This window comes from Harmonia axyridis, chromosome 3 (genome assembly GCF_914767665.1).
Source record: "Harmonia axyridis chromosome 3, icHarAxyr1.1, whole genome shotgun sequence".
NCBI lineage: Eukaryota > Metazoa > Arthropoda > Insecta > Coleoptera > Coccinellidae > Harmonia > Harmonia axyridis.
The window spans coordinates 57,490,032-57,507,422 of record NC_059503.1 but is presented as its reverse complement, the minus strand read 5'-3'; the positions used below and the strand labels follow the sequence as shown (position 1 = coordinate 57,507,422).

General features: G+C 35.0%; 1 protein-coding gene across 2 annotated transcripts in view; it reads right to left on the bottom strand.

Moving 5' to 3' along the window:
- Nucleotides 1-1,360: 1,360 nt before the first annotated feature.
- The window catches only part of LOC123676978 (phosphatidylinositol transfer protein alpha isoform), a 38,653-nt gene continuing 22,622 nt past the window's right edge, over nt 1,361-17,391 (bottom strand). Inside the window, exons 4-7 of one of the 2 annotated variants that reach the window (XM_045613338.1) lie at nt 14,473-14,550; nt 5,601-5,828; nt 3,759-3,817; nt 1,361-2,288 (exon numbers count right to left, since the gene is read on the bottom strand). In XM_045613338.1, the coding sequence (XP_045469294.1) occupies nt 2,150-2,288; nt 3,759-3,817; nt 5,601-5,828; nt 14,473-14,550 (504 nt within the window). In that variant the 3' untranslated portion in view covers nt 1,361-2,149. Of the gene's footprint in view, nt 2,289-3,758; nt 3,818-5,600; nt 5,829-14,289; nt 14,368-14,472; nt 14,551-17,391 lie in introns of both variants that reach the window. The other variant, XM_045613337.1, reaches the window with a different exon arrangement.

The window sequence follows — 17,391 nt, the reverse complement described above, 5'->3', positions numbered from 1 at the left end:
TCTCATGGAGGTCTAGGAGAGATGGAAAAGATAAACATAAAACCAATTCCATATAAATAAAACCTATATCTCATTGTAGATGTATTATCCATAGTTGGATGACTAGTTAAAAAAACTTCATAGTTCTTTGATAAAAATAACTCATATAATTTTCGATGAAAGCTTTAAAATTTTTCTCTCAATTATTATTCTCAGGACTTTGAATTGTGAACACAGTGTTCAGGAATTCCTTCCTCAAAAATTTATCATTGAATGTAACCAAAGAAATTGATGAAATTATTAGTAAAATTGATAGGAAGCTAAACCATGAAATTAATGTAAATTTGATCATGTTAAAAAGGAGATAATCAGTGGCGACGCCAGCTTTCAAGAATAGGGGATCAAGGAGGGGCCAGGATTTTTGAAGTGGGGCACCAAGTTTTCCAGGTCCATCTAGTTTACGTTAAAATCATGTTGTATTTTTTTCCTCATGCAATATTTTGGGGAGGCAGCAAACATTTAGGGGGGCCCAGGTCGCCGTAGCGTCGCAACTAGAGGTAATTATTTATGGAATTAGCATAAAACTAGAACAATCATTTTAACTTCTGATTTTATTAGTTATCTTAACTAATTATTTTTTTTAAACAATACATTTTCCAAAGGAATATCAGCAATTAACGAAAATATGTTTCAACAGAAAACTTAAGATAATACAATAAACCTATTAAAATTACGATATTCCATATTTTCCAACAATATGTCAATGCTATCGTCAAATTTACACAAAGTACATCCGTCCTATTGTTCCGGAATGCTGGATTGAGGTGCACTATTACTCAGATTGAACACAGTACAAGTTTTTTTCAAACATATTGTCAATATGATCCCATATCAAAAATCTACTATATATTATTTCAGAACAATTTGAAATAAAAAGTATAACTTCTCACAGTATTAACTTGTTCTCAAGTGATTTGTGTTAAAGTGCACATATTAGTTTTACAACTTTATTTCTATTGTAAACACCATTTATACTCTTCTACATCTACTAATTGAACAGATGAACAATATATTCTCAACTCTTTTATATATTGCTAGAAAATAATGAGGAAAACTGAATCGATTTGATTGACAACAATTCCGACTCCATTCTCAAAAATATTCAGAAATACTTTACAGCTGAGGATATATAAAAGTAAAAATTGATATAAAAATATTTTAAAAAATTTAGTAAATCACATAAACTATAAAAACAAATAATAAGTTATAATTATTTTCTCAGAAGAAATGAATGAAAATACTTACCCAAAAAAATATGATTAAGCAAATTGAAAATCAAAAAAATAATAGAAAACCAACTGAAGGAAAATGAAAAATAAAATTAACTTCAACAATTTATTAAGGCTTAAGAGTAGTGTAAAAAAGAAGTATATAATTATATATACAAAAAAATCTGTCACCTAATAGACTGATCTCGCACAAAAATAGAAGTTCTCGACAAGGATAAAATGACTTTCACATCAGCAATTGCAATTTATCTTCCAAAGAACTAGAATTCTTTCTACAACATAGGACAATACAAGTTGAAATGATTAAAAGCAGTAAATGTTGAATGCCTCTGAACCAATTGCAACCTTCAAATCATATTACAGTATAAAAAAAATTCTTTGCCATTTTTGAAACTGAATATAATTATTCAGACCGTTGTAATACTTTGGTAACTATCTAAATTCTCTTGAAGAGAATCCCATTATTCAATATTTCCTCTTTATTACATTTTAATTGTAGAATTTCGATCACGACATTTAGAAAACACCTAACCTCAAAAGTGGAACAAGGAAAAACGCCATCATCCTATTTGGCAGAAACACATCATTTTCTAGGATATGAAGAAGTTTAACTCATTAACAAACTTAACATCTTGGAAAAAAGTTGATTGATTTTTATGTGGACAAACTAAAATGATATTCAAGTTTACTTTTCCACGTTCTATCCACATTTTCTTTTGTTTGTTGATAACCGATATCAATAACTTTCGTACGATGAGTCTCTGCCAACAGGAAAATACAAATAGAGAATGGTTCGAATTTAAATGTTTGTTTCTTTGCTAATGTTATTCAATATTATCAATATCAATAATTCACTAAACAAAGACTCTAAATATATCTGTTTATTCTGAGTCTGCCTTCAAGCCTCGTACTTCTCCCTTTTGACGAAGGGTCTCTAGTTCTTCTTTCGTTTTATCCTCTATTCTTCTAATATCATCCATTGTCAAACCATACCAGCGGTCCATCCAACAGAATACTTGCCTGGAAGAAAACATTTTTTCAGAAAACTAGGTACAATAGTTAATGAGTATAATGTCAATTGATCAATGGCTAGGCCTTTGTGAGAATTTTTGTAATTTGTAGAGTATATTGTTTGCATAGTATTTCTGCAAATAAATTTATTTATTTAAAAAATTAGAGTATTTTCTATTTTTTAACTATCTTTATCCTAAAAAAATTGACTTCAAATTCAATATTGATTATATACAGGGTGATTCACCGCGATGGTCTATTAGGCGTTTATGGAGAACTAATCATAATTTTGTGTTGAAAATTTGCACGTTGGGGTTTGAGGCAATGAGCTTTCTCCCTGAATTATTTTCAGATCTCTTCAACTTCCGGTTATACCGGAAACAGACTACTACTTCCTCATTTAAAATGGCACACCCAGTTTATTATTTCATCATTAGATAGCTTTTTTTTATGGCAATTTCAGCAATATGCTATACCTTGGGTAAAAACTCAACGGTTCAGGAGTTAATGGGATTATTATGAAAAAAAATGGTGGCAATGAGGACTCACATTTTTTTAAATATTTCTGCAGAAATTTCTATTCCTAAAAACCTTTTTAATTTTCAATTCTGCAAATAATTAGTATTATGAGACTGTTTGCAGTTTGGATTAAAATGTACAAGATGTGTGTTTATAAATATGATCATGAACTTGAACAATTCAAATTCATCAAAACTCAAAATTTTCAAATTAGAACCTATATTTTTCATTATTTCAGTCGATTCCATGTACAAAAATAGTGAGTGGTACTCAAGCGAACCCCATACCTAAAATGAATACTTCAAGAGTTATCGAGGAAGATCTTTGAATGAGAAAAACCGCAATTCCTAACTGTGTGTCCTCCTTGTAACTCTTCAAGTATTCATTTTAGAAAGAGGGTTTGCTTAAGTATCCCCACATTTTTTAAACGTAGAATCTACTGAAATAATAAAAGATATAGGTTCTAATTTGAAAATCTTGAATTTCGATGAATTTGAGTTGTCGAAGTAATCGAAAATGATAAAGGTTTTTTTGAAGAAAACTTTTTCTACAGAAATATTAAAAAAAATGTGAGTCCTCATCGCCACCATTTTTTTCATAAGAATCCCATTAGCTCCAGAACGGTGGAGTTTTTACCCAAGGTATGGTATCATACTGAAATTGCCATCAAAAAGCTATCTGATGATGCAATAATATACTGGGTGTGCCCTTTGATATAAGAATATAAGGTATAACCAGAAGTTGAAGGGATCTGAAAATAATTCAGGGAGAAAGATCATTGTATCAAACCCAACACGCAAATTTTCAGCTCAAAATCATTATAACTTTTCCATAAACATCTAATTGACCATCGCGGTGAATCATCCTGTATTACCGGGTTGATTTTTTTGTGAAATCATAAATTGTTGTCAATTTTCGAAATACAATACTTTTCATATTTTTGTGTGTGGAACAACTTACCTATGGAAATTAGTGAATAATCGTCTTTCAGTCTTCTGAATGAAACTTTCAATCCTATTCTGAAATCAGAAAAAGGAGACATTCAGAAACATTTTGAAAAGTATATAAAGATTTTCAACCGTATAATCATACCCTCTTATCACTATGAACTTCGAAGAAAAAATTATAGTTATGATGAAAAATACTTGGTATGTAGCAAATTTATATAAATTCGGGTAAGCCGCATATATGGAATACTAGGGGATTCGGAAATATATCATCATTGAAATATTTGGCAAAAGCAAAGTTGGGTTTTGATTTGGAAAGTCTTGTCCAGCTCACCAACAAAATGTACACTGCGCAAAAAAATTAACGAACATTCTAAAAATCTCAATTTTTATGAAAGTTAACTCTACATTGACTTCATAACTTATTTTTCATGTTCTCTCGGGAAGGTTTTGAACGAAACAAGAAACATTAAATGGAAGAAATATTCAGGATTTCACCGAATCTTATGTGAAAGAAGAGAAATAAACAATTTTCAAAATACTGGAATGCTGATAAGTGATTTAATACTTGGTATTTCCACCCCTTGCGTTTATTACAGCTCGGCAAAGACGGTTCATACTCAAAGTGAGTGATCTTAAAATGTTCTGATCTAATCCTTCCCAGATTTCTCTGAGTTGGATTCCTAAGTCATTAAGAGTAGCTGGATGATTTTCTGAACTTCTCAGACTTCTATTGAAGTTGTCCCAAACCTGCTCAATCGGATTGAGATCTGGACTTCTTGCTGGCCATTCCGTTCGAGAGACTTCAACTAGGTCTGTGCGAGCAGTCAAAGATATTCCACCCCATACCATAATCGATCCTCCCCCAAAACCAGTAGTATTCAGGAAATTGCACTGAGCATATCTTTCATGTGGACGTCTGTATACAAGGGAACGTCGATCACAATGGTAGAGGCAGAATCTAGACTCATATGTGAAGAGAACTCTTTTCCAATCAGCCTCTTCCCAATGGATATGCTCTCTCGCAAAATCCAAACGCGCCCTTCGATGGGCTGGGGTAAGAGCTGGGCCTCTTGCCGCGACACGAGGCCTTAAATCATATTCTCTGAGGCGATTTCTTATTGTCTGAGTGCTAATTTGCACCCCATGAGTTTGCTCAAGCTGATTTTGAAGGAGGCGAGCGTTTGCAAACCGTTGTCTCAACGAAGGAACTCTCAAGTAACGTTCTTGAATGGCAGTTGTTACCCGTGGTCTACCCTGTCCTGGTTTTCGGACATTCATACCTGTCTCCCTGAATCGCTGCAACATTCTGGACATACTTGTATGGGAAACTCCAAACCTTTCTGCAATTCTTGTGTATGTCCGCCCTTCTTCTCGCAAAACTACCGCTTGGGCATATTCCTCTTGGGTCAAATTGCGTGTTTAACGTTGCATAGCGATCGAGTGTAGAAAATCAAACGAAAGAAAAACTATTGATCACTAGAATTGATCGAAAACAACTGATTTCAGAATGGAGCCAATATATTCAAAATCTGATAATCTCATCTTTTTTTATTCCTGCTGGGAAAAAACATCTGTATTGAAGAAAAACGTTGAAAGTGAATAACATATGCATGCATAATTCTAATAAAAATAATTATCATTGAGAACACCTTCAGTTGTAAAATAAATTTGAGATTTCCATAATGTGCGTTAATTTTTTTGCGCAGTGTATTTTAGTGACATATAAGCAATATAAAATGAAATTCAATCAAATCTGTTGTATGGTTTTAGTTTTCTGAATATTTGAACCCAAATGACAGATGGATGATAATCTACCATTTCCATCAAAAAGCTGAGATGAATCAATACCAACCTGAAGACCAAACCATTTAAACTCGACGGTGACCAATTTGTAGCAGGTCATTACAGGCTGAACTTGGTTTTTCCAATCGCCTGTTAGTGGACCTCTGCCAGTTTTCTGGGATCGGAATAGAGTTGGGTCCTCTTCTTTTTTGTAATCTGACGAAGGAACTGTATCATTAGCTATATCGACAAATACCACCTCGCGCTGTTTCAATTTATCGTTGGATAATTGATGAACCTGAAAAAATTGGCAATATAAATCAACAGTAGGACATGGTCACAAAGTCAAATTTCCAAATCACCCACAACCCACAATCTGAACCAAATTCGATTCAATTTATTGGTTATTGATAATTCAATGTTCAAATCTTTTGTACTGGAGCCAGTAGTCAATAAGTGAAGTACAGCCAATAGAACAACTGCAAAGTTTCAATTGAATCATTTCGGCAACATGATGACTATATTTGCGAAAACAAAGTTTAACCGAATTCCTTAAGTAGAAATTATTATCGACTTTGACAAGTAAAATTGTAATCTATCGACATTACCTAGAATTTTTACTAGATAAAGTAGGTATGGCCCTTCTTAAATGTAGAAATTAATATTTAACCGTGGCCACTCTATTCACAGGAGTTAAATCTCATCAAACATGTGTGGGATATGATGTGGAGGACAATAAATTGTCTCCATATAACTGGGCCATTCGATTTTAATTCGCTTGGAACAAATTATCACAAGTTAGTAGGCATTGACCATATAATTTTATCTATGCCTAAACCTACTGCAGGAATGCACTAAGCTAATGTTATCCTTTCATGTTGGATGAATCACATTGTCAAAAAATAAAAATAAAGAAATTAAATAAATCAATCCTTCTCGATATTTGCCTCTAAGTTTACTAACTGACAAAGAAACTGCAACACCCAGAAAGAGCTGCTTAAATTTCATATCAGCTTGGGATAGTATCCCTCAAGAAGAAATAGACCATCTTATTGCATCAATGTTGGAGAGTGTATAAATAATCGCGGTGGGCAAATATATTAACAAATTTTTTGAAAAAAAATTGTATCTATTACAATATTAAGTGGATACTTTGTTGGTAAATTTTTACTGTTTGTATCCTAAATGGCAATAAATAAATAATTTAAACAGCTCCTTCTGGGTGTTGCAGTTTCTTTGTCAGTTAGTGTATATTAAACCATACTTTCAATAAGGATTTACGACTTGTTTGCTTTGAATTCGAACCATTTCTGGTGTGGGATTAATGAGAGAAATTATATTAATGGTTCCCATGTTAGTGACCTCATCATTTATTATTTCTTCAAACGTATGCATGTATGAACCAAATGATCTCATGTTTTCTTAAAACGGAATCATAAAATTGGCTTGAAGCCACATCGGAAACGGTTACGATCAGCTTTTGTTGGAAGAATTTCGTTTCTTTGCTATCGATCTTTACACGGAAGCTGAATCATTGAAGGACACTTGCAACTAGAAATTAGATGCCATCAATTCCATACTGAATCAGTAGAGAGTGTTGACGTAACTCCAAATACAAGCACCTTATTGAAGTATAGAATTAAGATTAAGAATAACAATTACGTAATTATGAGGATCTTGCAGATATCGTTTATATTTTTAGTCACTATAGGTACTCAATTTTCTATTCAACAACCTAATCCGGAATTTGAACGAATCGTTCTGTCTCTAGTCGGAAGTTATATAAGGTGTAGTAAAAAGAAATCCAATATTTTTCCAATAGTTGGCTTTAATTATCTGCATCCCGCGTTGTATACGTCTGATCGGGTGCAACCAGATGGCGTTAGAAAGATGAGATATTGTACTACAAAAACTTTTGTGACAGTTTTGTGATTAGTTGACTGAGTTTAGTTTGAGAGCGCGTCAAAGATGAACACTAACAATGAGAAAATACGCTATACTTTACAGTTTTTCTTCGATCAAGGCAAAAATGCAAGCCAGGCGGCTGAAAATGAAAATAGTGTTTATGGTCCTGATACTCCACTCACAGTTTTGCACAACAAAAAAAAAAACGTTTACAATCACTTCCATAGGGATGGTCTCGAAAAGATCGAGTTAACGCAAAAAACATCATGGACCGAATTTTCATCTGCGAATCGCAAAAAAATCGATACATTTTGGAAGCGGTTGGTGACTGGTGATGAAACTTACGACAACGTCAAGCGAAAACGGTCGTGGTTGACATGTGGCGAGCAGGCGGAAACGTTGGCCGAGCTAGAATTGATTGCCAGGAAGGTTTTGTTGTGTGTTCTTGGTCTCAATTTTATGCCAATAGGGACGAGGGCTTCTATGAGAGAAGGCATAATGATATTAACTTCAATATGGCAACAAGTTATCGAATAAAACAGCGCATATTTGACCTGAATCGGATTATTCTAACTTTACCTATTAAAGCCTTGTTTTTAATGCAAAAATAATGGATTTTTTTTTAACTACACCTTGTAAGTACCAGCAATTCCAATGTTTGGGAAAGAAATGCCGTGAAGCGTTGTGTGAAGGTTAAAATATGATTGATGTTTGTAAACTAGATATGTATGTGTTGTGATTACTTTTAGCTACCTCTCTAGTTAACATACAAAAACACACAGCCTCAGTAAATAGTGCATTACGCATGGTAAATAAATCGTACAAATTTCATGAACAAAACGCAGTTTAAAGAAAATAAAGTTTACACTTTTTAGCACACTGCATGTGGTCGCGTTGTTAAGCAATTATCTAAGTCTCAGTGAATAGCTAATTGTGCACGTCAAACAAACCGCAAAATTTTATTAAACAAAGCACATAGGTTGAGTATAGAACTTAATATATGCTTTTTTGAGCAATTACCTATAGACTCAGTAAATAGCTCACCAAGGTTACACAGGTCGCACCATTCGAATAAAGGGTTTTCCAATGAGAGATTTCATTTTGAGTAGCAGTCATTTTTGACCTTTGACATTTAAAAACTACGCCATTACTAAAAATGGAACGATATACGCTTCAACAACGCATTGAAATTGTTAAAATTCACTACAAAAAATGGTGAATATTTTGCAGGTCACTATTTGCAAAACTAAGGCACTTTTTTGCCGTCGCGAAGCACCTTCTCGGTCGGTAGTAGTAAACTGGTGGAAAAATTTGAGCTGTTGGGACAAGTTAGTGATGTGAAGAATCAAAACCACGTGCGTCGCTCAAGAAAATCCAGGTTTGTCGATTCCTCGTCTATCATCGTTAATACAGTAATTAATGATTCACAGTAAAACTTTTCATCTTGGAATGATTCCGAAGAAAATAACCCTGGTTCTGAATATTTGACGAGATCTGCATAATATGTCTTCGTGCAATATTCAAGGACGAAAATATTCCACGCCAAATGGAGCGAAAAATATTTCTAAGGCTATTCTTATGTCAAACAACATGTTCAAACTGACCTCAATCGACAAACAAAATATATGTGGCAATGACAACGGTTGTTCGATTTGTAATAAAGTGTAAAATAGACTAGGAATATCAAAGATTACAATTCAACGGACGGTTTTTCCCGATATAGAATAAATCGTCACGTAATACACTTTGACAAAATACATCAAAACTGTTCGAATTGTCCATCAAGGTGAACTTGATTTTATTGCTAGCTCTTGCAGACAGACGCTCGGTAACTAGGGAATCTCGTCATTCCGAGAAAGGACGTTGCTTTGACCCGATTAAGCCGATGGTCAAGGAACATCTCAAAAAAGTATAAATTTTTTTATACTTTATACTTTATACTTTATAATAAAACTAATTTGTTTTTGAAATTCACTTTACTTTAGCAATAATATTTTGTTGAAGGTCCAGCAACCATCAAATTTGCAGGAATAATGAAAGATTTCATCAACAGAATAGTTATTTATAATGCATAGTGCCACGAAGAAGCCAATTCTTGAATAAATCATTGTTAGAATGAGCCCACTATACGAGTATCATACGTTATTTTCTCTAAGCCACTGAATTTTTATGGAAATGAATGGGATATTTCCATAAACATCGTTTATTGATTGTTTCATACATACACATACAATAATGAAATATATAAGCCATGTAATCTGTGTAAAACTGAGATTTTCCCGCATGATTTTGTTCGACAAGGTATTGCAGAATAGATTTGCCAGAGACTAGCGATAAAATTTTCCTAGCGTAGAGGAACTGTTTGATATAACGTTTCTTGATGGGGACAACTAAAAGATTTTATTGATAAAATTTTATTCCAGGTGTTGGAGGACTGTTGAATAATAGCAACTTTTTTATAACGGGTGTTTTTTTTCGAGTTATATAACTTTAAGTTGGCATTACTGTTCAAGATGGCGACCGATTTAACAGCTGTCAAGTGATTTATTCTCAGTATGGTTTGGCAATTCATCATGAATAGACTCACGCTTGAACAACGCTTGCAAATAGTGCAATTTTATTTCGAAAATAATGGTTCTGTGCGGAATACGTATCGCGCACTACGTCCATTTTATTTTGTTTAGCGATGAAGCGCACTTCTGGTTGAATGACTACGACAACAGACAAAACTGCCGCATTTGGCGTGAAGCTAATCCTCAAGTGTATGTCGAAACACCGTTACATCCAGAAAAACTGACTGTTTGGTGCGCTTTATGGGCTGGTGGAATCATTGGTCCCTACTTCTTCAAACACGATGATGGCCAGAACGTTACAGTCAATGGTGATCGGTATAGAGCCATGATTACTAACTTTTTCATTCCTGAATTGAACAACCATGATGTCCAGGAGCTGTGGTTCCAACAAGACGGCGCAACATGTCACACAGCTCGTGCCACAATCGATGTATTGAAAGACACGTTTGGTGACCGCCTAATTTCACGTTTTGGACCTGTGAATTGGCCTTCAAGATCTTGTGATTTAACACCGCTAGACTACTTTCTGTGGGGCTATGTAAAGTCATTGGTCTATGCGGATAAGCCACAAATCCTTGACCATTTGGAAGACAACATTCGCCGTGTTATTGCCGATATACGGCAACAAATGTTGGAAAAAGTCATCGAAAATTGGACGTCCAGATTGGACTACATCCGAGCCAGCCGTGGCGGTCATATGCCAGAAATCATACTTAAAATGTAATGCCACAAGATTAGCTTTCAGATAAATAAAATTCACGTCAATCGAATAATCCATCGTTGTTTTATTGCAATTTAAAGTTCTATAGCTCTAAAAAAACACCCTTTATACCCTGCCACCTCAAATTTTCTTAGATCGTTCTTGACACAAAAAAAAAAGATTTTAGCAATAATCTATAAAGAATATAAAAAGAGCCTTGTAGTTAAATCAACTAGATTCACAGAAAATCTTTTAGTAGCAATTAAAATTATTAAGCCATTAAAAATAAGTATTCAAATCAATATATTCACGAGATACTGACTGGACTGACTGATATTCAAAATAACTGAACGCCAGATGCGATCGACCTCTCGAGTAGGATCGTAAATTTCATTGCATTTAGTAAATGATATTTTTGGAAGGATATTCAGATTTTATTGATTTGTATTTTAGTTTCACAACTATGAGTATGAAAACATCGAACATGAAATAAAATTAATTCTCAAGGAAAAACTTAATATGTTGATTTTATGTAGTCCTAGTAGCTATATAAGAAATGATTTGAAAAGAAAATGGTCTTTTTGACATATTTTTATGAATATTTTTTAGTTGTTCATTTGCCGTACTATAACATATTAGTATAAAGCTCGTCCAACGAAAACTCAACACCTCGATTTTTATTTAAAATGAAAATGTGGAAAATCGGACCCGTCAATTTCTGCTACGAGGGGGAACAACTTTTTCGCTTTCTTCATCCACGTAACTTAACCCCCTAACGGGGGTGAATACATCCCCTTGATTTTGAATATGGATAGGGATGTTGCAATCATTTATTTTGAATATCGTATCCAGTACTATCTGACCCTAAAATTTCGCTTAAAAATATATGTATTTTATTTTTATGTTCTAGTTCTCACGAAAGGAGATATCCTGTAATGTTCAGAGAACATCGTGAAAACCAAGGAAAACAAGGTAGGAATAGGTGTTCTTTTTGAATTTATGAAGGTTATATGCCTCGGGAACACCTCCCTAGGCAATGTGTTCCAGAGCCTTGCTGTTCGTTGGATGAACGAGTCTTTGAAAAGAGATGTTCTGCAGGTCTCCAACGCGACCACAAAGGGGTGTGAAGACTGAACTTGACGGGTTAACCTCGAAGAGACTGCCAAAGGAGGAACGATTGTTGATATTTCAGAAGAACATCGCCCATGAAAATATCTATGAAATAGAGACAGTTCGCTAACTTTTCTACGGTGTTCCAAAGTGGTGAGCAAGTTTGTAAGCGAGGCATCACCGACGAGACGAATTGCCCTTTTTTGGACAGAATCCAGCAGTTTCAGAATATGCTTAGGTGCCGCACTCCAAACATGGGAACAGTATTCCAGGACAGGTCGGATATGTGCCTTATAAATCATAAGTAGCTGACTGGAAGTGAAATAGTTCCTAGCACGAAACAGAAAACCAAGTTTTTGGGATGCACTTTTGGCAATTGATCTCACGTGATCTTCCCAAGAAAGGTTATTGCTGATAGTAATACCAAGCATCGAGATGGATGACTTCAAAGGTATAGTTACTGACAAGCTTATGTTGGGCATACTGAGATCGGCCTTTCTGGAGAAAAGACATGCTTGTGTTTTGTCTGCATTGAAATCCACCAACCCAACAACCCTTTTCAAAATCAAGGGTTTGTACTCACCCCCACTAGTAGTTGCAGTTCAAAGTGAAAATGCCTCACACCTCTACCCTCCGAAGAAAATTTTTTATTACGAGGCAATTAAGCGCGAAAAATTGCGCGAGTAGGGCGAGCCACCTTCAGTTCTAGATTCTTTACGAATAGGAAAGCTATCAGGTGTGTGAATAAGTCTTTCCCGTTTTTTGTAAGAGATGGCGCCACCAATACTGGGCGAGTATTTAATGGTTACATATGTCATAATCAAAGCTTATTCATCTGTCAACAATTCCACACTAACACATTAGTTGAAATTTTTTCGCATCATAAATTTTTGAAATCGTGAAAATGTCGAAATTTGAGCCGAGTCGACGTCATTTGCGGGAAGTTTCACTTTATTGGTTCAATTTGAAGAAATCTGCTGCCGAGGCGCATCGGTTGCTTCAGGAAGCTTATGGAGAAGGTTGTGTCGATGATTCAAGTGTTCGCGGATGGTTTCGACGCTTCAAAAGTGGCGATTTCGACGTGGAAGACAAGGAGCGTTCCGGGCGGCCGCAAATCTTTGAAGATCAAGAATTGGCGACTTTGCTTGATGAAGATTCGTGTCAAACGCAAGAAGAACTTGCTGAAGCATTGGGAGTTGACCGAACAACCATTTCCAAGCGTTTGAAAGCCATGGGAATGATCCAAAAGCAAGGAAATTGGGTGCCGCACGAACTGAAGCTGAGAGACGTCGAACGGCGTTTTTTCACTTGCGAACAGCTGCTTCAGCGACATAAAAGAAAGGGTTTTCTGCATTGTATCGTGACTGGCGATGAAAAGTGGATCCGTTACGATAATCCGAAGCGAAGAAAATGATGGGGACTACCCGGCCATGCATCATCATCGACGGCCAAGCCAAATATTCATGGCGCCAAGCTCATGCTCTGTATATAGTGGAACCAGCTAGGTGTGGTTTACTATGAGCTTCTGAAACCGAATGAAAGGATCACAGACGAGGTCTATCGACGACAATTGATGCGTTTGAGCCGCGCACTGCGAGAAAAACGGCCACAATACTCCGACAGGCACGACAAAGTTATTTTGCAACATGACAATGCTCGCCCACATGTTGCACAGCCGGTGAAAACATACTTAGAAACGCTCAAATGGGAAGTCCTACCCCACCCGCCGTATAGTCCAGACATTGCTCCGTCTGATTACCATCTCTTCAGATCGATGACGCATGGCCTGGCTGACCAGCACTTCCATTCCTACGAGGAAGCCAAAAAATGGGTGGATGACTGGATAGAGGCCAAACCGGTCGAATTTTTTCGCAACGGGATTCGTATGTTGCCAGAAAGATGGGGAAAAGTTGTAGCTAGCGATGGCCAATACTTTCAATAATTCATTTGTAACCATTTCTTCACAATTTCAAAATTTGAAAAAAAAAACGGGAAAGACTTATTCACACACCTTATAATTTCACAAATTATTATCTTCCACGCATCTTCTTTATAATTCCGATTATAATATTTTTTGTCTTTACCCAAGAATTTTCGAGTTCTTTGTTCTCGATGAACTGCTAGCACTCTCCTTGATTCAACCCTCGTGCAAATAATGGGACCACGTTCACACCAAATAAAAGAGAAATCAAAACAAACGAAAATCGACTGAGCTCCGTCACATAGCGCTATTACTCAGGGGTGGAAGAGCATCTAAACTAGGCGCAATTCCCTCGCGAAATAATTTCGCGAGTAATTGTAATTGAGGGAGTTGCAGTGCGAACATAGATTAAAATATAACAATGGCTGTATTTGTGAATCACATCAATATTCAGTTGCAAGATCCAATAATTATCCAATATTGAGATTTTCAGTTGGAAAATGTTATCTGATTCAAAATTCCTAAAAAAAAAAAATGAATTACTACTTACGTTTTCAGAGTTGCCCGAGTCTCCAACGTGCATCGTTTCGATGCATATGACGAAATTGTCCTTCATGTATCCGGGATTCTGTCGCAGGAGAAGACGAAGAACGTAAAGTTGAAGGCCACAGATGATAGCGAAGGGCGAAGGAGGAAATATGGAAAAAAAATTAGAAAAGTTAGTTCAACTTACATTCATTGTCATTCCTCTACTGTTTTCATGCATGGTTTCGATAAGGACTAAGAAATTTTCTTTCATGTACGTCGGATTCTGGAATTAAAAAAGGGAAAGGGACTTACTTGTGTAGGAAATTCATGGAAAATCTTGGATGTTCTTCGGGATAGATGAAGTTCCTGATTCCAAGAATCTTCTATCGAAATAATTACACCAACCAGAGGTTGAATAGCGTTCGATTATCATATGGGTATTTTGTTTTCATTTCATGGATTCGAATACATATATTAGTTTTTGATTTACTATTTTAATGGGCAACTAAAAATGAATGAAACGTTAGATTAACGTTTTTTGGAACCTGTGTTGAATACAACTACAACTTATTTCCACTAAGGGAAAATATAATGAAAATTATTATACAGGGTGAGTCTTTGATTTATATATACATTCAACAGTAGATTCTTAAGCTTAAACTAAATACTTTTTTCCTTAACCATTTTTTCCGATTCGGCTTAGGTGGAAAGATATAGCCATCTTAAATTATCATATGAGAAAAGCTCTTGATGGGGCACAAAAGACCATCAGGTCGCAGTGGAACGAAACCTCCTCAATAAATTTAATCTAAATCTGATCTATGCAACCCCTGTAAATCCTCCACACTTAAGTTCATCCAATCACAAGATATGCCATTTTTACCTTGGAAATTTAGCTACTATATTAGAAAAACTAGCATAAACTCTCTTTTTCCATTCCATTTGGTGAACGAAGTATTATTTATAATAAAATAATTGAGTTATCGCAATGTAGTGGGCGATAAATATTGAATATTCTTCTCTTTCATTTTCAATATTAATAAATAATAAATATTCAAACCAATTGCCGCTAGACAATGAGTATATTTGATAATATTGGTTAATTTAACTAATAAAGAATGTTACGCGTTACTTTATGAGCACACACAAAACTATTGTATTTTTCTCCACCCTGTACCAATTGGAATCAACATGTGATACATTTTTGGAATCAGCTCAGCTAGAGTAATCGGAAAATTGGGACAAAATGGGGAGGTTCCATTTAAAAAAAATGACGATGACGTCATTACTCGAAAGTAATTCACCCTGTATATTAGATTATTACTTTGAAATACGGTAAATTAAAATCAAAAATCGATGTGTTTCAAGATTATTTCTTGAAATGGTCTGTTCAGCTAAAAATGAATTTGTTCCATACTTTACGGACACAGTGTATGTGCAAGTCAAAGACTCCCTGTATAATTTTCACTCGACTAAGGTCGTACAGCGGAACAGAAAGGAAATAAAAGAAGAACTTAAATTAGTGTTTTTTTTTGCATCGATTAGGTATTTCATATCATTTAATTTTTTTTTTTAATTAATGGTCATATCAAGATTCCCAATCAAGGTTAAATAATATAAATTTTCAGGAGTGAGTGAATGATTAGGAATATTCCAAGCTATGCACCATAATTAATATAGGTAATTAGAGGAGAAACTGAATTTTTCACTACTGCTCGAAAAGCAAGTTCAATTTTATTTTGAAAATACATATGTACAGGGTGGGAAAATAAACGAGGTAAGCGGCTATATCTCAGGATCCACTCATCGTATAGAGACTTGCGGGAAAAATTTTTACCACCAAAGTGTACAAGAAAACTGTAATCCTTGGAAAATTCTGTATTTTTAAGAATTTTCACTTTGGATTTTACAACATCAAATAAGGGTAGGGGACATAAAGAAATCTGACTGATTCAAATGCCTGTAACTTCAGTTTGTCCCAACATTTTTGAGCAATTAGATCTCTGGAGGATAGCTATTACGCCCCCTAGTGGTAGATGTATTAACTTCAAAACAATTTCCAGTGTGTTTTCTTGTACACTTTAGTGGTAAAATTTTTTACCGCAAGTCTTTACGATGAGTGGATCCTGAAATATAGCCGCTTACCTCGCTTATTTGCCACCCTGTACATTATCATATTTTCTTTGCAATGAACCAATACCTGAAATAGATTCTTTAAATAATATTAAAAACTACAATAGGTATCAAAAATGATAGGAACATTCACGACAACATATGCATTTGATAATAATATTGAAGTACATTCGAACCATTTTTCTGTATATCCAATTATCTCGATTGTCATAGAGATAGGTATATTTTAATACTCTCATGCAATATGGAAGAGAACAATGTGGAATTCGAAATTAATTAAACACACATATCGATTCAGTCAACCATATATTCCATTAGTTCCATTGTGCAAGGCTGAAATCATCAGTTCAGATATTTGAGATGGGATTTTGCGCTTATTTTTAGTATCGTGAATTCCATCAGTTCCTCTAACGATTGCGATTTGACGAATTCCAATATTAATAAAGCTCGTTCCAATATTAATATAGCGTTTTAGGTGATATTATTGTATGCGATAATGTTTAAATATTCACGAATAGGAAAACTGCTTTGCAAATCCTGAAAAATGGAAGAAACATGGAGTGAAAAACATAAATAGAGGATGTGTACGCAATTTTCACATGTAAAATTACGTTGTCGGATTGTGATATACACTGCGCAAAAAAATTAACGCACATTATGGAAATCTCAAATTTATTCTACAACTGAAGGTGTTCTCAATGATAATTATTATTATCAGAATTATGCATGCATATGTTATCTACTTCCAACGTTTTTCTTCAATACAGATGTTTTTTCCCAGCAGGAAAGAAAAGATGAGATTATCAGATTTTGAATGTATTGGCTCCATTCTGAAATCAGTTGGTCTCGATCAATTCTAGTGTTCAATAGTTTTTCTCTCGTTTGATTTTCTACACTCGATCGCTATGCAACGCGAAACACGCAATTTGACCCAAGAGGAATGTGCCCAAGCGGTAGTTTTGCGAGAAGAAGGGTGGACATACACAAGAAT